The sequence below is a fragment of the Ranitomeya imitator genome, chromosome 6, assembly GCF_032444005.1.
Source record: "Ranitomeya imitator isolate aRanImi1 chromosome 6, aRanImi1.pri, whole genome shotgun sequence".
NCBI classification, from domain to species: domain Eukaryota; kingdom Metazoa; phylum Chordata; class Amphibia; order Anura; family Dendrobatidae; genus Ranitomeya; species Ranitomeya imitator.
Window position 1 is genome coordinate 66222195 of NC_091287.1, and position 27089 is coordinate 66249283.

At 41.3% G+C, this 27089-nt stretch overlaps 1 protein-coding gene across 6 annotated transcripts in view; it reads left to right on the plus strand.

The window, feature by feature from the left end:
- CNPY1 (canopy FGF signaling regulator 1) overlaps window positions 1-27089 on the plus strand; it is a 169037-nt gene that overhangs the window by 35929 nt on the left and 106019 nt on the right. For 5 of the 6 annotated variants that reach the window (XM_069729736.1, XM_069729737.1, XM_069729734.1 and 2 more), the window contains one exon: window positions 10101-10203. In XM_069729736.1, coding sequence (XP_069585837.1) covers window positions 10101-10203 — 103 coding nt within the window. Of the gene's footprint in view, window positions 1-4105; window positions 4245-10100; window positions 10204-27089 lie in introns of those variants that run through there. The other variant, XM_069729739.1, reaches the window with a different exon arrangement.

Genomic DNA, 27089 nt, shown 5'->3' on the forward strand with positions numbered 1-27089 from the left:
CCCTCTCAATATAATGTCCCCCCACTAAGTTTCATGTCCCCACACAGCCCCCATGCAGTATGATGTCCCCACTCACTCAGGCCTCCATGTAGTATGATGTACAAACAGTTTCCCACAATTGCTGACAGTTTAACAAACAAATCTACAAACAAAAAAATAAATAAAAGTAGTGCTAGCAAGAAAATGGAGCCAAATTCTAATCAAAACTGATATGCTAAGTTGCTTGTTTTTTCCAGCACTTTACAAACATACCTAATTTAGAACATGGGAATAACCATTTAACCCCTTACCGGCATCGGACGTACTATACCGTCCGATGCCGGCTCCCCTGCTTTGATGCAGGGCTCCGCGGTGAGCCCGCACCAAAGCCGGGACATGTCAGCTGTTTTGAACAGCTGACATGTGCCCGTAATAGGCGCGGGCAGAATCGCGATCTGCCCGCACCTATTAACTAGTTAAATGCCGCTGTCAAACGCAGACAGCGGCATTTAACTACCGCTTCCGGCCGGGCGGCCGGAAATGACGTCATCGCCGACCCCCGTCACATGTCCGGGGGTCGGCGATGCGTCTCCATTGTAGCCATAGAGGTCCTTGAGACCTCTATGGTTACTGATTGCCCGTCGCTGTGAGAGCCACCCTGTGGTCGGCGCTCACAGCACACGTGAAATTCTGCTACATAGCAGCGATCAGCAGATCGCTGCTATGTAGCAGAGCCGATCGTGCTGTCCCTGCTTCTAGCCTCCCATGGAGGCTATTGAAGCATGGCAAAAGTTAAAAAAAAAAGTTTAAAAAAATGTGAAAAAAATAAAAAAAACATAAAAGTTTAAATCACCCCCCTTTCGCCCCAATCAAAATAAATCAATAAAAAAAATATCAAATCTACGCATATTTGGTATCGCCGCGCTCAGAATTGCCCGATCTATCAAATAAAAAAAAGTATTAACCTGATCGCTAAACAGCGTAGCGGGAAAAAAACTTGAAACGCCAGAATTACGTTTTTTTGGTCGCCGCGACATTGCATTAAAATGCAATAACGGGCGATCAAAAGAACGTATCTGCACCGAAATGCTATCATTAAAAACGTCATCTCGGCACGCAAAAAATAAGCCCTCAACCGACCCCAGATCACGAAAAATGGAGACGCTACGAGTATCGGAAAATGGCGCAATTTTTTTTTTTTTTTTTTTTAGCAAAGTTTGGAATTTTTTTTCACCACTTAGATAAAAAATAACCTAGTCATGTTTGGTGTCTATGAACTCGTAATGACCTGGAGAATCATAATGGCAGGTCATTTTTAGCATTTAGTGAACCTAGCAAAAAAGCCAAACAAAAAACCAATGTGGGATTGCACTTTTTTTGCAATTTCACCGCACTTGGAATTTTTTTCCCGTTTTCTAGTACACGACATGCTAAAACCAATGATGTCGTTCAAAAGTACAACTCGTCCCGCAAAAAATAAGCCCTCACATGGCCAAATTGACGGAAAAATAAAAAAGTTATGGCTCTGGGAAGGAGGGGAGCGAAAAACGAACACGGAAAAACGAAAAATCCCCTGGTCATGAAGGGGTTAAAGGGATCTATAGCCAGAAATAAAGCATTACATAGTTATCTGACTTGATGAGGCCAATGTACGTACTTTGAAAATCTTTACCACGATGTCAATATAATGTGTTTTGAAATTCATGTTCTGTTCTTTAAAATTATACTGACCTACTGATATAGATTTTCAGAGTAAGTAAACCATCCTCATCAGGTCTAAGACTACATTCCTATAATATTTGATGAGTTTTTGATTTTGTAGATCTTCTTCTGCACTTCTGCACCTCTCAGGTTACTTGTATGGTTTTTTCATGCCTTTTTTATCTCGTTTTTGACTCTGCAATTTTTGTCTCTTTTTGGTATGTCATGTTTTTAAATAAAACTGCTTTGTTTTTTTACACTTCCTAATGTTCAACTTTGACAAAACTTTATTGATAGATTCATTTGGGAACTACACGTATTTTTTTTTACCTGCAGATTTTCCGCATCTTATTTAATTCTAAGGGGAAAATCTGCACATAAAACTCAATGTACAAATTTGTGATCAGCATACCACCAGTCACGCACCGACTAGCAACTTTAAAGGGACTCTGTCACCTGAATTTGGAGGGAACAATCTTCAGCCATAGGGGCGGGGTTTTCAGGTGTTTAATTCACCCTTTCCTTACCCGCTGGCTGCATGCTGGCTGCAATATTGGATTGAAGTTCATTCTCTGTTTCCCATAGTACACGCCTGCGCAAGGCCAAGATTGCCCCCGTGCAGGCATGTACTATGGAGGACAGAGAATGAACTTCAATCCAATATTGCAGCCAGCATGCAGCCGGGGGTAAGGAAAGGGTGAATCAAACACCCGAAAACCCTGCCCCTATGGCTGAAGATTGTTCCCTCCAAATTCAGGTGACAGAGTCCCTTTAAAGTTGCTAGTCGGTGTGTGACTGCTGGTATGCTGATCACAAATTTGTCCCTTTAACTGCTTCTCTCTGAGTATTCAAATATTTGTGGTGACGGGATGACTGCTTGACCCTCAATGAAGAGGATTTCTGACAATCTGCACATTGCACTGTTTACAAAAACCTGCTGGGCAGTCCTGGCACTGCAGATCTTTAGGTTTAGCCAGGAAAACCTTTTTCAAATGTTTCTCCGGTCGATATATCTTTTCAGATGGATTTTTCCACTATAACCCCTTCACGACTTATGACTTGTATATATGTCATAGGTCGCTTACCATTCTGGTGCAGGCTTTGATTCTGAGCCCGCATGTTGTAAGTTACCTGAAAGCTGATCTGATCAGCTGTCTTGTGCCCTATCAGCCACAGGTGGAATTGCCATCCACCCACGGCTGTTAACGTATGTTAAATTCCACTGTCAATCTCTGAATGCCACATTTAATAGGATCGCGCTGAAGGTGCATCATTAGCTCCCCCCATCGGTGCCCCTGTCACATGATCGCAAGGCGCCAATGGAGTGCCATGACCACCTGGGCTCTTTAGAAGACTCCCATGGTTGTCATTGCCGATCTGCTATGAGCTCCATCCCGTGGCCGTCGTTCATAGCAGATGAGTATTTCTGCTACACATAGCAGAGCTGAAGCTCTGGTCTGTATTGCACAAGCGATCAGAAGCTTTTTTTTTTTTTTTTTTTTTTTTTTACAAACTTTGGATTTTTTTCACCACTTGAATAAAAAAGAACCCATAAATGTTTGGAGTCCACGAACTTGAAATGACCTGGAGAATCATAATGGCAGGTCAGTTTTATCATTCAGTGAACATGGTAAGAAAAAAACAATTATGGAATTGCACTTTTTTTTTTTAATTTAACCGGACTTGGATTTTTTTTTTTAAAAAAAAGCAAACTCTCACATGGCCATATTCACGGAAAAAGAAAAATGTTATGGCTCTGGGAAGAAGGGGAGCGAAAATAGAAAACTGAAAATCCCAAGGTCGTGAGGGCTTTAAAGTTTATATTTTTCTGTAAGTTCAGATTCACGCATCCATGAAAAGAAACGTTCCTTTTACTCCCTATTGCTCCAGTGCCTCTGTTTGGTGATCTGTTCACCGATCAGAGATTTTGTGTCGTACGTGTCATTGATTGACTGGAATGGTCAGGTGGCTGAGAGACTGGACGCCATCGCTTCCAAAACTGGAGAGGAACAACAGGACTGTTGGGGATTGTATACATATTTCTTTTGTTTTTGTTTTGTTTCTTGGAACATTTACTACCTAAAGACGATTTTTGAAAAATCCCCGCTTACTTTACAGAAATGTCTTACACTTGTACAGAGTATTTATGGTACTTTTTTGTACACTGTATTGTATTTTCTGCATCTCAGGTAAGCTGGTAATGCTACAGCGGCAATAGTTCACCTAAAGACAAGGCACCTGTTTGTTCTCCTCTGTGTGATTGAATTTCAAGGTTTCTCTCTGGAATTCCAGATGGGACGTTCACACAGGAGACATAGTAAATGATTTGCTAACCTCTTACCAGTGCCCCCTCTGATTGGCTTTATCACATGTCAGTCATCTGAACCAGCATGCTCCTACACGTAGCGTGGCAGTAGTAGGAGACACCACGTGAATAATGAATAGACTCTTGAAACACCTGTTATTCTTGTATCATAAATGCTCATCTGACCCGGCAGCGCCTTCCTAATACACTACTTTAAACAGTGACTATTAAAGTGGTTGTGTTCCTTCTGCAAGCACAGGTAAGGTGGAAGCTCTGTCTACCCAGCAGAGATTAAATAGGTCACGTGCACACATTGAGTATTTGGTCAGTATTTTTCATCAATACTTGTAAGGCAAAACCAGGAGTGGGTGAAAAATTCAGAAGTGGTGACGTGTTTCTATTAGACTTTTACTCTCATTGTTCCTCTCCTGATTTTTGGCTTATAAATACTGAGGTAAAATACTGTATGTGGCCTTAGGCTGCCGTCACACTATCAGTATTTGGTCAGTATTTTACATCAGTATTTGTAAGCCAAAACCAGGAGTGGAACAATTAGAGGAAAAGTATAATAGAAACATATTCACCACTTCTGTATTTATCACCCACTCCTGGTTTTGGCTTACAAATACTGATGTAAAATACTGACCAAATACTGCTAGTGTGACGGCAGCCATAAAGTGAGGAGGTCAAGTAGATTTGTGTTAAAATTCTATTTGTTGCTGTCAGTAATTATCGTATGTCTGCAGAGTAGTTGTACAGTATAGAGCTTTTCATGTCTGTACGGGAAATGTATATGTGTACTCCATGCATGGAGGATAGGGCCATACCAGTTTATTGTACAGTGATGTCGGGATATTAGGAAAGTGCATATTATTCATAACCATAACACACTCCTATTTCTTAAATCATACCCTGTTACGGGCTACGGAAGTAAGCAACAGCAAGGCAGAACATAGATGCTACATACATTGCTTATGCCATGACCATGTTTGTATTGTACAACTGGAAGGTATGCGAAGGATGTTAAGACGCAACTATTAGATTGGGGCTACACGGCGACTTTTTCTATAACACTTGTCGTGTGATGCAGCATTTCTGACACAGTTGACCTTCCTACAGCTAGCTTGTCACATCTCCCTGGGGTCACAATGTGATTTCTTTGATTTGCATTGCGATGCAACAAGGACACCTAGCAAACTTTGGACAGGTATTATAGTCAAAGTAGCTGCGTAACCTTAGCATTACTTTACTCTTTCCTTTCACAAAATATTGATTTTAACCCCTTACCGGCATCGGACGTACTATACCGTCCGATGCCGGCTCCCCTGCTTTGATGCAGGGCTCCGCGGTGAGCCCGCACCAAAGCCGGGACATGTCAGCTGTTTTGAACAGCTGACATGTGCCCGTAATAGGCGCGGGCAGAATCGCGATCTGCCCGCACCTATTAACTAGTTAAATGCCGCTGTCAAACGCAGACAGCGGCATTTAACTACCGCTTCCGGCCGGGCGGCCGGAAATGACGTCATCGCCGACCCCCGTCACATGTCCGGGGGTCGGCGATGCGTCTCCATTGTAGCCATAGAGGTCCTTGAGACCTCTATGGTTACTGATTGCCCGTCGCTGTGAGCGCCACCCTGTGGTCGGCGCTCACAGCACACGTGCAATTCTGCTACATAGCAGCGATCAGCAGATCGCTGCTATGTAGCAGAGCCGATCGTGCTGTCCCTGCTTCTAGCCTCCCATGGAGGCTATTGAAGCATGGCAAAAGTTAAAAAAAAAAGTTTAAAAAAATGTGAAAAAAATAAAAAAAACATAAAAGTTTAAATCACCCCCCTTTCGCCCCAATCAAAATAAATCAATAAAAAAAATATCAAATCTACGCATATTTGGTATCGCCGCGCTCAGAATTGCCCGATCTATCAAATAAAAAAAAGTATTAACCTGATCGCTAAACAGCGTAGCGGGAAAAAAACTCGAAACACCATAATTACGTTTTTTTGGTCGCCTCGACATTGCATTAAAATGCAATAACGGGCGATCAAAAGAACGTATCTGCACCGAAATGCTATCATTAAAAACGTCATCTCGGCACGCAAAAAATAAGCCCTCAACCGACCCCAGATCACGAAAAATGGAGACGCTACGAGTATCGGAAAATGGCGCAATTTTTTTTTTTTTTTTTTTTTTTAGCAAAGTTTGGATTTTTTTTTCACCACTTAGATAAAAAATAACCTTGTCATGTTTGGTGTCTATGAACTCGTAATGACCTGGAGAATCATAATGGCAGGTCATTTTTAGCATTTAGTGAACCTAGCAAAAAAGCCAAACAAAAAACCAATGTGGGATTGCACTTTTTTTGCAATTTCACCGCACTTGGAATTTTTTTCCCGTTTTCTAGTACACGACATGCTAAAACCAATGATGTCGTTCAAAAGTACAACTCGTCCCGCAAAAAATAAGCCCTCACATGGCCAAATTGACGGAAAAATAAAAAAGTTATGGCTCTGGGAAGGAGGGGAGCGAAAAACGAACACGGAAAAACGAAAAATCCCCTGGTCATGAAGGGGTTAAAGGATGGACCACCTCTGAATTTTTTTTCCCAAAAATTCAGTAAAAATTTTAAGTTAAAGCACCATTCCAGCATTTATTTTTTTCAGAGCTGGAGTCTTGCCACTTATGTAGGTTCCCTGTCTTCAATAATATACTTGGCAGCCGCTGTCTTCTGCTCTTCCTGGCACTACTCCGGTCCTGATCAGCCGTCTTGTTACCGATCCTTCAGTCTGAGGTTGTGGTCCCAAGCTCTCACTGTAAGTCTATGAGAGCCTTGCTCTGGCCTCTTTCTGGCTGTCATAGACGTACATTGAGATGTGACCTCCTGTTCATTCAGCAAACACTGGAGAGATCTGGCAGGTCACAACCTGCTGAGGACGACCAGAGCAGCACCGATAACATGAAGATGGCAGCTGATAAGTATAATACTAGGGACAAGGAATTAAATTAATGACACCACTCCAGTGGTAAAATAGAAAAAGAATATGCTGGAGTGGAGCTTTAAAACCACTCACCTTACCAATCCCCTAGCACAAATCTTCCAACAGCTCATGGATCTTTGCAGGTTTTTGTGTTTCCTCTTCTGTCCAGACAAGCTTATACCAATAACTGCAGCAATGATGCGTTGAGCAACTTTTGCCGAAGATAAAAGCTGTTGCAAGACTCCCTTCGCAGCAACTTGTTTCCTATTGAAACTAAGGATGGGGCATATTGACACCCAATATGCTTCTTTCTTCTTTTCCCTACAATCTGTCACAGGATGATGGTTGAGATGTCACCATCTACATGAGCAAATTAGATTGTTATCCGATTTTGCCAAATTGTAAGTCTTTGCCCAGTTTTTACGGAATGTGTATGAACAGCTTAACTACATAAAATATACCATAATTTTAGGACAATAACACACACTGAGCCATAAGACGGAACTAGGTTTTAGAGGTGGAAAATACGAGAGACAAAAAATGCAAAAAATTTAATACAGAGTTAAAAGGTATTTCTGACACTGGTTGCTTCCGGACTGGGAAGTGAGTGGTGCTCCTATCTTGCCAACAAATCAAACCTACCAAGACACCTGCATGATAGCTGCCAATCATCCATCTGTCCAGTCAGGTATCTGGACAGGTATGATGTCCTTTACGCTGCTTATCTCCCAATTCAGAAGTAAGTAGCGCTGAACAAACACTTTGAAGGGATCCTGACAGTGAATACATGCTGCCTGATCCACAGGCAGCATATATCAGACACTGCCTGTATGATCTAAGCCAGGTATGCTTCACTCTGAAATGCTGCAGCGTTTCAGAAAAAAACATGCTCTATTTTTGCTTCTCATCTCCTGCTGCCAATGACTGACAGGTCTCTTTCTGTACATGCACACAAGAAGAAAATTGTCACTCAATTGGATCAGAAGGGCAGAAGCCACTGGGCACCTACCTGTCCGACTTGTCTCCAGTGTGGCTCGGTGCCGTTGGCTTTTAAAGTACGTTTCAGGAAGGTACGTACTTGGCTGAAGTCATACAGCCAGTACCTGATATAGGCTGCCTGTAGATTGGGCAGCCTGTATCAGACAGGTCCAGGTGCCGTTTATGGCAAGTGGTTGACCATTATCCTCCCACCATGTCCTGCAGCTCTAATGGCATGCTAGGAGTTATAGTTTATATTTACTCTTTTTTAATTAGAACTTACTTGCCTCTTAACAGCTCCTGTTCTCTTTTTCTTGGCGCAAGACAGAAGCACTGGGCAGTCCTCTGTCCAGATCACGAGCTGCAGTGACGTAATGAGGAGGCAGGGCATTGTGCTGCTCCTGCCCTGCCTCTTTATTACGTCACTGCTGCTCGTGATCTGGATAGGAGACCGTCCACTTCCTCCTCTCTAGCATGGCGGCAGTGAAGTCATGGCATAGTGAAGACAGCAGTGGCACGACTGCGGCACCGACAGACCAGCCAACTCCCTGCTTCAGTGACCCCTCTCCACCACTGCCACCCCCACAGCAAACTAGGCTACATTCAGACTATAAGATGCACCCCCATTTTCCTCCCAAATTTGGGGAGAAATAGTCTGTCTTAGGCTACTTTCACACTAGCGTCGGAATCTCCCCGTCGCAATGCGTCGGGGAGAGATTCCGACGCTAGCGTTTAACGTACTGCACAATGGAGGCAGCGGATGCATTTCTCCGGCGCATCCGCTGCCCCATTGTAAGGTGGGGGCGGAGTTCCGGCCGTGCATGTGCGGTCGGAAAAAGCGGTCCGTCAGGAACAAAAAACGTTACATGTAGCGTTTTTTGCTCCCGACGGTCCGCAAAAGCACGACATATGTACTAAAAATTGAGTGATAACATTGCAAATAAAGGAAGAATGACATAGCACTCCATATCCAAGGACAGTACATGAGAGAGGTATCAACATTACATTTCAATTATCACTTTTCAGGGGTATTGATAAACAAGCCGAATATCATTAGCATAACTGGCCCGATTCTCTCACATTAGTCTTCAGCCATCTGACTACAGCCTTGGTCTTCATTTAGATTTTTCTCTTTCACCTCCATGTTCTAGCTGTGTTTTTCATGCATAGTACACATACCCATTAAAATCTGTAGGATTGCTCACATCTTTGTTTTGTTGCAGACCACGGGCCTAATTCATTAAGACTAGTACTTTGTGTTTCAGTCTTATTGATGGGCAAGCAGGAGTAAGATGTGCGTAATTAACCACCACACGCCACTTAGGCTACGTTCAGATTAGCGTTGCGCGCCGCTGCGTCGGCGAAACACAACGCACGAAAAAACGCGTGCAAACGCACGCAAAAACGCTGCGTTTTGCGACGCATGCGTCGTTTTTTGACGAAAATCGGACGCAAGAAAAATGCAACTTGTTGCATTTTCTTGCGTCCGACGCTAGCGTCAAAAACGACGCACGTGTCGGAAAACGCAACAAGAAAAACGCATGCGTCCCCCATGTTAAACATAGGGGCGCATGACGCGTGCGTCGCCGCTGCGTTTCCCGACGCAGCGTCGGGAAACGCTAATCTGAACGTAGCCTTAATGAATTAGGTGCATATCATATCATTGTAAGAAATGTTACTCCAGTCTCCGACTGGATTGCATTTCTGCTGTAAATGATGCACGCACCTCTTGAAGAACTTTTTGGGTGGGCCTCGCCATGCCACGTCCGGCCCATGCTCCACTCACTTTGACTGATATTGCCAGGACTGGTGTGAAAACGCCAAAAGTCAGAATAATTTTGCACAATTTTGAATTGCGTAAAAGGTTTTGTGACTTTTCAAAGTGTTTTAATACAGAAATCTGACAAAAACACTTTGATGAATCTGTCCACAAAAAAATTAAAAAAAACAGACATGTCTATATTTGAGCAAAATAGGTCTATTGGATTACTCTACCCCCTGAAACAAAAATCCCACACTAAAAAAAATCATCAAATGAAAAGTACCAATGGAAAATACATAAAAAACAACAATCCCGCTTACAGCCCATTGGCAAAAAAGTAGGGTTCAATACAAATATAAATGCTGATACTTTGGGTGAACTTATATTTTTATTTCTATTTTAGGTATTCAATATGACATTACTTTTGTTCCAAATTGGAGTGCTCTGTACAGCTATTTTATACCACAGTGTGGAAGGGAAGAGAGATCCGGTCACATATTGTGGAGGTCAGTACATATTCACTCATGTTAAAATAAATGGTTAGCTAACAGAAGCAAAGTCAACCGATCTGATATTGATGATGTGTTCTAAGGAAAGCTCACCAATGTAAAAGTAGTGGGGAAAACCCTTGAATCCCTTCCCACAAGTGGGCAGATTGCAAGTGCTTTCCTACATTTGGGCTTACATTTACGACTCAATAGTTGTGCCTGTGCCATCTGTAGAAGGAGCCGGCTGTATTACACAGCTGAGCTCCTGCTGTGTGTTCTGAGACCGGAGCTAGATCCAATTCCAGCATTTTAACCTCCCAGCATCCCGCAATGTGCTATCATGGGGTGCCGATGGGTTTGGCAACCAGAGACCGAACAATCAATGGTTTCCATGTCTGCAATATCAGTCGGCCCATCAGATCTTACTGGATATAGTGTCTACTACACACACTGACAGATTGCATAATGCGCTGCACTATGTAAGTATTACAGTGTATGATCAATATGATCACCGGTTCAAGTCCCCCTTGCGAGACTAGTAAGTGATGTAAAAAAAAAAGTCTGTGTTACATTAAGAAATAAAAGGTAATGCAGATGATCACAGCTTCAAGTCTCCTAAGGAGACTATTGAAGCAATGAAAAATTTGAAAAAAAATGTTTTTAGAAATATAAAAGCTCATATCACTCCCTTTTGCCCCATTCAAAATAAAACGATAAAAAAACATATTTGGTATCGCTGCATTGAGAAATGTCCGATCTATCAATATAACAGGAATTAATTCAATCCGTAAACGGCGTAACAAGAAAAAAAGACCACCAGATTTACATTTGTTTTGCTCGCAACAGCATTGCATTAACATGCAATAACAGGCGATCAAAACATTGTATCTGCCCCAAAATCATATCAATAAAAACATAAGCTTGGCACGCAAAAAAGAAGTCTTAACCCAGCCCCAGATCCTGAAAAATCGAGGAGCTACTTGTCTCGGAAAATGAAGCTGGGTTTGTTTTTGATTTTTTTTTTTTTTTTACTATCTTTTGATATTTTTTTTTCAGCCAGTTAAAACAAAATCTATACATGTTTTGTATCTGCAAACTCGTAATGACCTGGGGAATCATAATGGTTCATTTTGGCATTTAGAGTACATGGTTAAAAGAAGAAAAAAAAGTGGAATTGCATTTTTTTTTTTACAATTCCACTGCATTTGGAATTTTTTTCCTGCTTTCCAGTACACGACATAGTAATCAATGATGTCGTTCAAAATTTGAAATTGAAACGCGTCCCGCAAAAAAACAAGCCCTAACACGGCCATATTGACTGAAAAATAAAAAAGTTATGGCTCTGGGAAGAAGAAGAGCAAAAAATAAAAGCGCAAAAACAGATGCTGCTGCTACAGCCACATTTTTTTTTCTCACAGCAAAATGGCAGCGGCGCTTGCGCCGTAGCATCTATCAGCAAGCAATAGCGAACACCATTGTGTTGGAGGAAAAAATATTTGGCTGCAGCTAAATGGCGGCGCGTGCCGTATCAGTAAAAGATAGATGCCACTGCACCGATGCTATTTTGCTGGATGTAATTTTTTTTATAACCTCATAATATTTTATGCAGTATGTAAAATAGGGGGCAGATCACTGAAGGATTAAGGACCTGTCATAAGCCCATACAGATGCATATGTAAGCATAGGCCCTGCATAAAACCCTGCCCACAGGCTGCCCCGAAGCATGAGAATCTCATTAAACAACAACCATAAGATGGATTTCATCAACCAAGGTATCATTTTAATCAGCACCATCCTGACAGTGCCTGTAGTTTACTGAGCAAAATATTGCTGACAGGATCACTTTAAGGTCTGAAAACTTGGTCAAATCTATCTAAGCACACAAATCTCCAAGGGTGCTCTAACTTTTGCATCCGCCCATTTTCCTTTTTGTAATTTTTAAAATGTAAAGATGGCAATATACGCTGCTCAAAAAATAGAGTAAACCCTAAAATACCACATCCTAGCTATCATTAAATTAAATGTTTTAGTTGCAAATCGTTACATAGTGGAATGCGTTGAGAAAATCTAAAAATCATCAATGTAAATCAAAATTAATATGGAGATCTGGATTTAGAATGATACACAAAATCAAAGTTGAAAATCAAATTACAGGCGGATCCAACTTCTGTGGAAATGTCTCAAGGAATTGATGCTTAAGTAGTGTAAATGCTCTCACTTGTAGAGGTACAGTAGCAATCTCTACAACCCACAGAAATGTCTCAGGTAGTGAAGCTCACCCAGGATGGCACATCAATGCAAGCTGTGACAAGAAGGGTAGCTGTGTCTGACAGCACAGTGTCCAGAGCATGGAGCAGATACCAGGAGACAGGCCATTACAGCAAGAGACGTGGAGGGGGCCGTACGAGGGCAACAACCCAGCAGTAGGACAGCTAACTCCTCCTTTGTGCAAGGAGGAATAGGAGGAGCAGTGCCAGACTCCTGCAAAATGACTTCCGGCAGGCCACTAACATCCGTATATCTGCTCAAACTGTCAGAAACAGATTAATGAGGGTGGTATGAAGGCACGATGTCTACAAGTTGGTGTAGGGCTTATATTCCTACACCGTGCAGGGTGACTGGCATTTTTCAGAGAACAAGGTTGGCAGATTCGACATTAGTGCCCTGTGCTCTTCATGGATGAAAGCAGGTTCACACTGAGCATATGTGACAGAGTCTGGAGATTCTGTGGAGAACGATCTGCCTGCAACATCCTACAGCATGAATGGTTTGGCAGTGGGTCAGTAATGGTGTGGGGAGGCATTTCTTAGGAGGGCAGAACAGCCCTCCATGTGCTAGCCCGATTAACCCTGACTGCCATTAGGTACCGGGATGAGATCCTCAGACCCATTGTGAGACCACATGAAGGCACACTAGGCCCTGGGTTCCTTCTGATGCATGACAATGCTAGGCATCATGTGGCTGAAGTGTGTCAGCAGTTCCTGCATGATGAAGGCATTGATGCTATGGACTGGCCCGCCCATTACCCAGACGTGAATCCGATTGAAAACATCTGGGACATTATGTCTGATTCCGTCCACCAACCACCACACCACACTGTGTTGCACCACAGACTGTCCAGGAGTTGACTGATGCTCTAATCCAGGTATGGGAGGAGATCCCTCAGAACATCTGCCATCTGATGAGGACCATGCCCAGGTCTTGAAGGGAGGTCATACAGGCACGTGGAGGCCACACACACTACTGATCATCATTTCCTTTTCTTGAGGCATTTCCACTGAAGTTGGATGAGCTTGTAATTTGATTTTCCACTTTGATTTTGAGCATCATTGCAAATCCAGACCTCCATGGGATATTAGTTTAATTGCATTCCACTATGCAATGAATAAAGATTTGCAACTGGAATATTTCATCCAGTGATAACTAGGATGTGGTATTTTAGTGTTCCCTTTATTTTTTGAGTAGTGAATATATTTTTTTGCCTAAAATACAAAGGTAATCTTTAACTTTCACATTTTATCTTCAATTTGCTGAACTGTTCACAATAACAGGAATTTAACTTTGACCAGGTGTGCCCAAATTTTACATGTCACTGCATATAGTGACAACAAAGAAAGTGACCCAGAAACTCATGTAATTTCTACATGAAAAAACAAGATCTAACTATGAAGAAGAATACCTTATATTGTTGGATAGATGGGAACAATTAAATAAGGAAATACTAGCTGAATTATGTATATTGGAGAATCAGTGAATGATGAATGTTACAAAAATATTCTTATTTTTTGCTCCCTGTACTGACACTTTTATTGATACAATTTTAGGGCATGTACGATGTTTTGATCACCTCTTATTGTATTTTGTTGCAATGTTGCGGCGGCCATAAAAAACCCTAAATATGGCTTTTTATGAGCAAGCGTCCCCGTCACAGCTTGATAGTCTATCGAGCATCAGGGCACTGGGGTACGCTCGTTACTTGATCTAGTATTGCGGGTGCTCTAGCGATATGCTCAAGTCCCCGCCCTGCATGTTTCGCAGCTGTTAGACAACCTATAAACATGCTGTGATTGCCTACCATATACAGTAATGCCATAGCCATGTTGGCTACTGGCATTACTGTGATCAGCAGGCTGCATCGGGTCTTAGAAGACCCGGTGATGCGATGCTCGGCACACTGTCCTTTGGAAGCAGTTCAGGGAGAGTTGTTATACAAGGGAGAGCTTCGATTAATGTCTTCCTTCCCTCTCTCCCCTCAATTATTATTAAGTTGCACCCGTTAAGGTACCGTCACACTAAGCGACGCTGCAGCGATACCGACAACGATCCGGATCGCTGCAGCGTCGCTGTTTGGTCGCTGGAGAGCTGTCACACAGACCGCTCTCCAGCGACCAACGATGCCGGTAACCAGGGTAAACATCGGGTAACTAAGCGCAGGGCCGCGCTTAGTAACCCGATGTTTACCCTGGTTACCATCCTAAAAGTAAAAAAAAACAAACACTACATACTTACCTACCACTGTCTGTCCTCCAGCGCTGTGCTCTGCACTCCTCCTGTACTGGCTGTGAGCACAGCGGCCGGAAAGCAGAGCGGTGACGTCACCGCTCTGCTTTCCGGCTGACCGGCGCTCACAGCCAGTACAGGAGGAGTGCAGAGCACAGCGCTGGAGGACAGACAGCGGTAGGTAAGTATGTAGTGTTTGTTTTTTTTTACTTTTAGGATGGTAACCAGGGTAAACATCGGGTTACTAAGCGCGGCCCTGCGCTTAGTTACCCGATGTTTACCCTGGTTACCAGCGAAGCCATCGCTGAATCGGTGTCACACACACCGATTCAGCGATGTCTGCGGGGAGTCCAGCGACCAAATAAAGTTCTGGACTTTCTTCCCCGACCAGCGACAGCACAGCAGGGGCCTGATCGCTGCTGCCTGTCACACTGGACGATATCGCTAGCGAGGACGCTGCAACGTCACGGATCGCTAGCGATATCGTCTAGTGTGACGGTACCTTTAGTGCCTTTCGTGTGGCACTAAAGGTTTTTTTTTTAAACCTATTAAATAATTTTAAAAAACTCGTGGGGTTCCCCAATATTTTTGATAACCAGCTAAGGTAAAGCAGACTGTTGTCAGCTGATATTAGCAGACTGGGAAGATCCATAGTTATTTTGCCCTTCCCAACTTAAAAACAAGAGGCCGCATCCGCCCTAGTTATTAAATAGTTTTCACTGGGGTGTCCAGTCATAAGAAGACAGTATCATACCACATCATGCCAGCAGTATCAGTCCACACGTCATGCCAGCTGAAGTGTGCAGCCTAAATAAGCACTGCTGATTGATTACATAACACACAAGAAGTGAGGAGCTAACACAGTAGAAAAAAAAGTTTTACTAAATATTTGATACAATAAAAAAACAAAAATTTGAATCACCCCAAATTTCCCTTCTTAAAAATAAAGATATAAACAAAAATATTTGGTATTATCACTTCTGTGTAAAATTAATTACCTGATCAGTAAATACCATAACAATAAAAAGTGTGGGTTTTCAGTTTTTGCAACTCTGCAAAACATTCAATAAAATCTTTGTATTTACCATTAAATGGAATCAACACAAATATCAGCTATGCATGCAAAAAAACAAGCTCTCACACAGTTCTATCGACAGAAAAAATATAACATTACGGGTCTTGAAAAATGGCAACACAAGCAAAATTTTATTTTTTACCAATTTCATTTCCAAATTTTTCTTCAGCAGTTAAATAAAATAAAAAAAAAAATGCATATTTAGTATTGCCAAAATCGTACTGACCTGAAGAATTGTTTTTACAGGTCATTTTTACCCAATAATAAATGCCATAAAAATAAAATCCAAAAGGCAATTTTGTAATTGGATTTTTTCTTTGCAAGTTCACTACATATTTATTTTCCCATTCCCCAGTGCATTGCATCGTAAACTGGATGGTGCCATTAAAAAATACAACTTGTGTCACAAAAGAAAACAAGACTTCATATAGCGATGTTGGTGAAACATAAAATACGGTAGTTATGGCTCTTGGAAGAAAGGAAGAAAAAAGTAAAAGCTAAAAAAAATAAAAATTTCCCAGTCCTGAAGGAGTTAACAATTATAATTTTGAGATTAATACAAATATTCACTGCACAGACATGACAGAAGAGCTACCACATGTCACAATAAACTGTACGATTTATTATATAGATTTCTCAGACCTGTAGAGGCTTGTATACTTATTTAGAAAATCCATGTTTGAATGGTTATAAAGTTCTGATATCAAAATAATGTAGATTGTGTTGTAAAATACGGTGACAAATCCGCTTTAGGGCTAAATTCACCCATAATGTAATAATTATTATTGTTCATATTTAATATTTTTAGAAAACATGGAAAAAATATAATTTTTTATGACAAGGAAGAGTGATGGATATTACAATAATTTTTCAAATATCAGATGTTGTGCTGCTGGGAATTTCTTTGGTGTGTCCTTTTGTCTCTACATCCAATAAAGCTGTGCACAGCTAATCAAACGGCTTCCACTGCTGCTCCACCTCCCCTCTCACAGCACGCACTTTTTCAGAAAGTTGGGGGGATTTTTTTTCCATAAAATGGAGAACCCCAGGTTGCTGGAAGGTGCTGCCTTTATCTCATTTATATCAGTGATGCAGAATACTTGCCATTACCATCTTATTCATGATGGTAGGATTAGCACATTTTTCACAGGCAAAAAAATGAAGCAAAAAGCAAAACATTGATCATTTCACACAAAACTCCAAAAATGGGCCAGACAAAAGTATTGGCACCCTCAGCCTAATACTTGGTTGCACAACCTTTAGCCAAAATAACAACTGTGACCAACCGCTTCCGGTAACCATCAATGAGTTTCTTACAATGGTCTGCTGGAATTTTAGACCATTCTTCTTTGGCAAACTGCTCCAGGTCCCTGATATTTGAAGGGTGCCTTCTCCAAACTGCCATTTTTAGATCTCTCCACAGGTGTTCTATGGGATTCAGGTCTGGACTCATTGCTGGCCACCTTAGAAGTAGTGTTGAGCATTCCGATACCGCAAGTATCGGATATCGGCCGATACTTGCGGTATCGGAATTCCGATACCGAGATCCGATACTTTTGTGGTATCAGGTATCGGTATCGGATCCATAGGGATGTGTAAAATAAAGAATTAAAATAAAAAATATTGATATATTCACCTCTCCGGCGGCCCCTGGACTTCACCGCTGGTAACCGGCAGGCTTCTTTGTTTAAAATGAGCGCGTTTAGGACCTTAGAATGACGTCGCGGATTCTGATTGGTCACGTGCCGCATATGTGACCGCCACGCAACCAATCAGAAGCCGCGATGTCATTCTCATTCACTAAACTCCTCATTCTAGGAATTTTGGACCTGCGAATGACGTCGCGGCTTCTGATTGGTCGCGTGGCGGTCACATGAGCGGCACGCGACCAATCAGAAGCTGCGACGTCATTCGCAGGTCCTAAACGCGCTCATTTTAAACAAAGAAGCCTGCCGGTTACCAGCGTGATGTCCAGGGGCCGCCAGAGAGGTGAATATATCAATATTTTTTATTTTAATTCTTTATTTTACACATTAATATGGATCCCAGGGCTTGAAGGAGAGTTTCCTCTCCTTCAGACCCTGGGAACCATCAGGATACCTTCCGATACTTGGTGTCCCATTGACTTGTATTGGTATCGGATATCGGTATCGGCGATATCCGATACTTTTCGGGTATCGGCCGATACTATCCGATACCGATACTTTCAAGTATCGGACGGTATCGCTCAACACTACTTAGAAGTCTCCAGTGTTTTCTCTCAAACCATTTTCTAGTGCTTTTTGAAGTGTGTTTTGGGTCATTGTCCTGCTGGAAGACCCATGACCTCTAAGGGAGCTTTCTCACACTGGGCCCTACATTATGCTGCAAAATTTGTTGGTAGTCTTCAGACTTCATAATGCCATACACACAGTCAAGCAGTCCAGTGCCAGAGGCAGCAAAGCAACCATAAAAAAATCAGGGAACCTCCGCCATGTTTGACTGTAGGGACTGTGTTCTTTTCTTTGAATGCCTTTTTTTTTCTCCTGTAAACTCTATGTTGATGCCTTTGCCCAAAAAGCTCTACTTTTGTCTCATCTGACCAGAGAACATTCTTCCAAAACGTTTTAGGCTTTTTAGGTAAGTTTTGGCAAACTCCAGCCTGGCTTTTTTATGTCTCGGGGTAAGAAGTGGGGTCTTCCTGGGTCTCCTACCATACAGTCCCTTTTCATTCAGATGCCGACGGATAGTACGGGTTGACACTGTTGTACCCTCGGACTGCAGGGCAGCTTGAACATGTTTGGATGTTAGTCGAGGTTCTTTATCCAACATCCGCACAATCTTGCGCTGAAATCTCTTGTCAATTTTTCTTTTCCGTCCACGTCTAGTGAGGTTAGCCAGAGTGCCATGGGCTTTAAACTTCTTGATGACACTGTGCACGGTAGACACAGGAACATTCAGGTCTTTGGAGATGGACTTGTAGCCTTGAGATTGCTCTTGCTTCCTCACAATTTGGTTTCTCAAGTCCTCAGACAGTTCTTTGGTCTTCTTTCTTTTCTCCATGCTCAATGTGGTACACTCAAGGACACAGGACAGAGGTTGAATCAACTTTAATCCATGTCAACTGGCTGCAAGTGTGATTTAGTTATTGCCAACACCTGTTAGGTGCCACAGGTAAGTTACAGGTGCTGTTAATTACACACAATTTGGCTTTAGGACAATTCTTTTTGTGTTTTTTCATTTAAGACAAATTAAATGAAGATAATAGAAAAAACAAAAAGGAATGGCGCGCACTTACCTAGGTAAAAAAGTCACCACTTTATTAGGACATGTATCAAATGACAGCAGGGAGGGATGTGAAAACAGAAGGACGACGGCCGTTTCGTGCCCACGGCACTTCAACGAGTTTTTCGGATGCAGCACCCTATGGGCTTCAAAGGGAAATCTAATTATGGCAACAGCATAAAAGGTTTGATATCTTCAGGGGCCAGCTGATCGCAGCGGTGCGGCAGTGTATCTTTGTTGTTTGCTTAAATGAAGATAATAATACCAAATAATTTGTGTCTGCAATCATTTTCAGGAAGAAAATGAGTATTATCTGACAGAATTGCAGGGGTGTCAATACTTTTGGCCATGACTGTATGTTTTCTCCTAGAAATATGGATACATGTCCGGTTTCAATCCTACTCAGGGATCCAACTCACTCTTTTAAGTCTATGGGTCCAGAAAAGAATCAGAATGGTACATTGATCTATGGTATGGACATTTTTTTTCTCCCTGAGAATCTGCCTCCAGAGCTTATTGTAATTGAAAGGTGCAGTTACCAGTGTGAGACATGTCAGGAGAGCAGACTGTCAGTCATTACATGTCTCTCATTGGTAACGCCTCCTTTCATTTAAAATAAGCTCTGGATACAGATTCTCTGGGAAATCTACTGTATGTCCTTCCCATAGATCTTAACAGCTCATTTGCATATTAAGACAAATGTGGATTTCTCTTGATTAAGACATTGGATCGCAGATATCAAGGTATCATTTTATTCAGCTTCCTATTACCTGCATGCCCATATAGATGACTTAGGAAGGTTGATCCTACTGCCAGATTCCCTTTAATTAAAACTGCCTGGATTTTAATACCTCCTGTTACTTGACTTTGACAAGGCTTTATTGATACAGTCATGTGCGGATTACGTGCGTTTTTAGTGCATTTCCGTATATACATTTTTTACCTTTGGAATTTCTTCATCTAATGCAAGTGTATGGATAAAATCGGCCCATAAAACTCAGTGTACCTGCATGAGAATTTGACATGTCGCAGATTGGAAACTGCGGGTATGAGATTTCTATAAATCCTATCCACTTTGCTGGACTATAAGATGCTGCGTGTTTGACACAACAAAAATATATAGCGTCAAAAACTCCCCTAAAGCATTACAAAAATCCCATACATTTCTGATTAACGCTTTATTTAAAGCGCTAAATAGAACTTAATGCTCATCTGACACTTTAGTATCTCGGACAGCGAGGCTTTTACTCCTAAAGTGAATGCAGATCTTTCTCTAGCCTTTATGAAAAATTAAATAGTTTCTCCAGGAATATATAAATGTGAAATAACAGAGGAATAGACTTACTGTAACTTTCCGTTATACTCTCTGTTTTATACTACAGCCCCCAGACATCAGACTGGGGGATTACTAGTTTACATAAGTCTTGTCCGTTTGGAGTGGAGATGTACTGACGAGTCCCAAGTCTATGGACAGGCATACATAAACTCAAAAATCTCCTCCTGCAGCCTTACGGCCTAAGATCAGCGCTCTGTGACTACAGCACAGTATACTGGGAAATTAGAGGATGAATAGTTCTGTTGTTAGAACCATATTTATATATTCCCAGAGACTCGCCGTAAGGCTGCGCTCACACACACACACACCAAATTACTTTTTCTTCCATTATTTTAGCTCGTCGTAGAAGTAACACAACGTGCAAAATAAAAAGAAAGTATGCCAATGCAATGTCATTAAATAGGTGCAAATTGCTTTTATTCTAAACTGTGCACAGCTGTATTCCAAGCTTAATAACATTAAAAAAAAAGATGTGAAAGTATCAACAAAATAAGTTACTACTTGTCAGAAGTCTTTGTTTTTTATCAGTTTGCCGTGCAATTTCGGAGAGAGAGAAAAAAAACAGATTGCCAACTAATATTATTGAAAGTGGAACAAATCAGATATTTATCTCACACTTCCAACCTTCTAAATATCTGGCATGCCCTGTACAGAAATGTACTCAAGGTGAAGCCGCAACAAAACACATATGAGGGGGCTAAGACCTTTAAAAAAAAACACATTTTCCAGACTGTGCCCCCCAAAATAGGCACGGTTACAGCTGTCACTCCGATGATAAAGAAATGCAGCAGCCAGGGTCATTGCTGTGCCCCGCTAGCAATGTACACTGCATAGGATGAAGAGAGGCATGGTAAATTGGTGAAACAAAACCGTTCAGAGCCAGAATGAGTCTCTGCAGAGCAATCAGCCACTCCGGAATAGGCAGGAGCACAAATATTTGTTTCACTTTTATTTTTTTTCTATCGTTACAATTTACTCCCCATGAGCTGTTCAGACACAGGATTGCCAACACTTTTCAGAGAAAACAAAGAAAAATATTCTGCATAACGGTTTAACCCCTTAGTGACTGAGCCAATTTTTTTTTTTACCTTCATGACCAGGCCAAATTTTTTTAAATCTGATCACTGTCCCTTTATGTGGTAATAACTCAGGAACACTTCAACGGATCCTACTGATTCTGAGATTGTTTTTTTCGTGACATATTGTCATTCGTAATAGTGGTAAAATGTGTTTGATATGACTTGTGTTTATTTGTGAAAATATCAGAAATTTGGTGAAAATTTCTCAATTTTCAAACTTTCTATTCCTATGCCCTTAAACCAAAGAGTTATATCACACACAATAGTTAATAAATAACATTTCTCACATGTGTACTTAACATCAGCACAACTTTTGAAACATAATATTGTTTTGTTAGAAGGGTTAAAAGTTGACCAGCAATTTCTCATTTTTCCAACAAAATTGACAAAACCATTTTTTTTAGCGACCACATCACATTTGAAGGGACTTTGGGGGGTCTATATGACAGAAAATACCCAAAAGTGACACCATTCTAAAAACTGCACCCCTCAAAGTCCTCAAAACCACATTCAAGAAGTGTATTAACCCTTCAAGTGCTTCACAGGAAGTAATGCAATATAGAAGGAAAAATTACCATTTTACTTTTTTTCACAAAGATTTAACATTAGCCCCAATTTTTTTTAGTGTAACAGGACAAAATGAACCTTAAGTTTGTTGTGCAATTTCTTCTGAGTACACCGATACCACATATGTGTTGGAAAACTACTGTTTGGACACACAGGTAGGGCTCGGAAAGGAAAGAGCGCCATTTGACTTTCTGAATTTATAAAAATGGCTGGAATTGAGAGCGGATGCCATGTCACGTTTGGAGAGCCCCTGATTTGCCTAAACATTGGAATCCCCCTACAATTACCCCATTTTGGAAAATACACCACTCAAGGATTTTATCCAGGGGTATAGTGGCCATTTTAAATCCACAGGTACCACACAGAATTTGATAACATGTCATATTGGAAATTTTAATTTTTTTCCCGGAAATGTTGTTTTAGCCTCAAATTTGTAATTTTAACAATGGATAACAGGAGAAAATAGACCCCATAATTTGTTATGTAATTTCTCCCGAACACTGTGATATCCCATTTGTGGTCAAAAACCTCTGTTTGGGCACATGGCAGGGCTAGGAAAGGAAGGAGCTCTATTTGTCTGGAATAGATTGTGAATGCCATGTTGCATTTGGAGAGTCCCTGACATGCAAAAACAGCAGAAGTGACCCAGCAAGTGATCCCATCTTGGAAACTAGACCACTCAAGGAATTCATCTGGGGATGTACTGAGCATTTTTAATCTACAGGTGATTCACAATACTTTGTAACTTTTAGATGTGAGAACAAAACTTTTTTTTTTTTCTAAAATACTCCTGACGAAGTTACAGCGAAACGCGGCAGGCAGGGGGATTTGGTTCTGATTTATAAGTATGAGCTCACTATATGCACTTTATGTTATAGCAATATCTATGCACATGATGCACTTTATATATCTTATGCTACTATTTGTGACAACTTTCACTTTTGCTGTGATATCGACTCCCTCATATGAGGGAAATTTCCTCTTCAGGATAACGGAGTGGTAGATTGAAAAAGTCCTGATGTTGTAGTGGGCATCATTATATGTGAGTTCTGTTAGTACATTTTATTCCTTGGACCCCCTTTCTGTGCTTGCTTAGTTGTTGTGCTTTGTCTGTATGGTATTTCATGATATGTATTGATTCGTTAATAAAATGTACATATATTGTCTAAAATACTCTTTGACCCCTCTTTTTGCTCGAATCAACTTGTTGGAGTTTATTGATATCTGTATGTTTTGAGTTTTTCTGACTTACTGTTAACCCCATGTTTCAGGGAAATTCTGTTGTCTAATTTCAAATCACTGATACTGAAGCAGGTTTTGCTCAAGAATATTCCTGTATTTTGCACCATCCATCTTTCCCTCAACTCAGGCTATTTTCCCTGTCCCTGCTGCCACAAAATATCCCCACAGTATGATGCGGCCACCACTATGTTTCACTGTGTGGATGGCTTTCCTGGGATGATGAGCTGTGTTGGTTTGGCACCAGATATTATGTTTACCTTGCTGACCAAAAGTTCAGTTTTGCTCTCATATGGCCACAGCACCTTCCTTCATACATTTGGGGAGTATCCCACTTGTCTTTTGGCAAACTCAAATTGAGCCTTACAATTTTTATGTATACGTTAAGGCTTTTTTCTGCCCACTCTTTCATAAAGGCCACCTCTATGCAGTGTACGGCTTATTGTGGTGGTATGGACAGTTACTCCAGCCTCTGCTTTGGAACGCTGCAGTTCTTTCAGGTTTTGGTCTTTGTGCTGCCTCTCTGATTAATGCTCTCCTTGCCCGGGCTGAGCGTTTTGATGGGTGGCCCTCTCTTAGCAGCTTTGTTGTGGTACCGTGTGCTTTCCATTTGATGATAGTGGATTTGATGGGGGGGAATCATCAAAGATAGGAATTTTTTTTAACCCACTCCTGACTTATACTTTTTAAAAACTTTGTCTCTGACTTGTTTGGAGATCTCCTTGGTCTTTATGGTGTTGTTTGGTTAGTGATGTATCTTGCTTAATGGTGTTGCAGCCTCTGTGGCCTTTCAGAAAAGGTGTGTATACTGACAGCCCATGTGGCAATTAGATTGCACACAGGTGGGCTTCCTTTCACTAAGTTTGTGACTTATGAAGGTAATTACTTGCACCAGATAATATGGGGGCTTCATCACATAAAGGTGACAAACTCACTTATCAGACGTTCAGGTTTCCAATGCTCCATAGCTTATTGGCAGTGTGCTTCACGTCACGTCTGAAACTGGCAAGCTGCTTTATAGAAAACTTAGTCAATAAAGCTCTTGGCAATATGTATTTTCCTCCCAGAGGTGGTTTGGCAAAGTTTAAATGGATTGTCTATGTTTAGACATGAACGGATCACTTTGCACAGCCCTAGTCCACAGTTCAGGTCAGTGCTCTCTGGTCGTGGACAGGAGCTTTGCAAATTTACTGAGCCTCTGATTTCACTCCGCTGTGACTTTTGTTACACCGCTTGGTGTGACATCATCTATGTGGCATCAAGATGATGTCTCGCCAGCCAGGCTAATCATAAGCCGCATCTGACATCCTGGAGGATAAGAAAATTCACACAGCTCTTCTCCACGGCTAGATAGCACTGACCTCTATTGTGGACTTGGGTTGCAAGATGCAATCAGCTTATCTTTAGCAAAGATTCTAAAAAACATTAGCTATTTTTCCAGAGACAGTGAGACTAAAGTAAAGGAGGCCACACTAATTATTATATTTTTTATATCTCTGGATACCTATTCAATATTACAATTGAGGATAGCCAACTTCTACATGTCATGTGCTTCAGCACTTGCAGTTGGTTATTCTGTGGCTTTCCACATAATTTTGGGGACAACTACAGCACTTCTAGTTGGCGACTGGTTCTAACAAAGCAGAACTTTTATTAGGCTGCTTTACAGGGTTCATTCATATACATACCACTATCTTATGTTACTTTTTTCCCTTCAGGTCTGGTTCTGAAAGATTAGAAGCAAACTGATGCCAGAGCTGACCCCCTTATTTTATGTGGGATCGTTTTTGGCATCTAGCACATTATTTGTTTTACGAATTCGTTAGAACTAAATCCAACATTGGCTGCGGCGTCTCTCGATCCATCTTATTATCATCACTAATGCTTTTCTTAGAATAGAAAACTCAGAAAAAGCCCAATGATAACTAACACACTTTTCATTTTGATCCATTCCAGTGTTATTAATTAAGGCCCTTTTGATGATTCATATACCTCCTTGTACAGAGGGGTTTTTTGTGTTGATTTCTGTGATCTAAACAAAGAAAAAATGTTGAGGTCTTTGCACTATGGAGCAGGACAAACTCCATGTCCCTACATTTACTGCTTTGTTTGCTTTTTTTCTTTTTGCTCCGGGAAACGTGCCTATTTTGCAAAAACTCTCTATTTAGTTCTACTGCGGTAGCAGTTGACATCACATAAGCCAACGATACAGATTTAGTCATTGTTATTCTTTACATGACAAGCTCTAAGTAAGTCATGAAACGAACTCACAAATTTGTATTAGCAGATGGAACTAAAAGAGGTCAAGTGCCCTCTAAAGGGATAGTTGCTGGATTGTTAACCTTGTGCCAACTAGCCTGAAAGGCCAATATTGTTCTCAGCGCATGACATATATCACTATCCATGTAGGGTGAGTGTGGCAGCCCTGGCACAGTTGTTGCGGCACTGCGATATATTACGCTGTCATCTATAGAACATGATTAACTCGATGTTCTAATTTTGACTAGCGTGTGTTCCAAGTGCGAGAGCAGTGCAGACAGGTGCGCGGGAACGAAGAGGCATCTTAGTTTTTATTTACTTTTCCGTTCCAGAGATACTTCATTTAGGTGGCATGACATGTTCATTTAATGTTCCCCTCACACCTATCCCTGTCACAAAAAAAAACTGTTTTGAAATCTACAATATCTCCCACTCCATCCTATCCCCCCCCCCCAGTCACTCGGTGGCACCGCACTCTCTTTCCACCTCTTTTATTGTCTTACAAGATCTGTCTCTAGAAAAAGCCTTGAAATAATCTCCGATTCAGACACCTGCGGGATAAGAAGCCTTATGCAGCTTATGTGACATGTCAGTTTTTCCAGCCCTGCTCAGCTCACAGGGAGAGATTTATCTAGTTATCGCATACGTATTTCTTTTAAAAATCTACACCAGTGATTTTTTTATTAGACACCCAAAGTCTTTCCTATACTAGTACTTATTAAATATGCAAGATTTATCCAGAACTAAATAAAAAAAAATGTTTTTTCCCCCATAATTATTGTATTTTCCAAACATAATGCTTAATCTAAATTACAGTTCATCTTCTATAGATATATGTAAATTACCCGTACGAAACCCTTGCTCTCCCCTACAGGCAGTAGAAATTAGGTGGACCCATTCTGATACATTTGTAGCACATTTCTGCTGTTTTCAGGTGGATAAAAAGATTTCTGCTCTATTCCCCCCACACCCCTTCACCACCTGTCATTTTGGAAGCTTGCCACCCCTCCCTTGTGCCTGGCATCAGAACAGAGAGGGAATGAGCTCTGACTCTTTACAATCAGCAGCCGGCACGAGACATTTCAACCGGCTGTAAAGTGATGTACCTGTGGTTTTTAGGACTCCAGTGTCAGGACAGTGAGTTGTTAAAAGTCCATGTCAGACATTATCAAAGTTTTAGTTTGTTCTCTTTTTTTGATATTTAATTTTGGGCACTTTTTAGTGATTAATAAAATTGCTATCTCAAGATGGTGGAATACATAATTGGAGTTGATTATAGTCATTCTGTATCTCACTGACAGCTCGCTACGCACCTTCCCCCATGCAAAAAAAAAAAGATCATGAACATGTCAGTTTCTTGATGAAATCAGTTTCCACTGGGAGGCCATTGTTTTCAATTTAGGTCTTTCTGTCTAGCAAGAAGTCATGCAGGTGCTCTACTACCGGGGTACCTCTTCATTCATCTAGAATTCTACGCAAAGGAATAACTGTCCTGACGCAGTCCATCGCTAAAGGCTATTGGAGGGGTCTTTGTACTTCACAATTCTGGGGAGAACATTTACCAGACTGTCACATGTTGAAACAT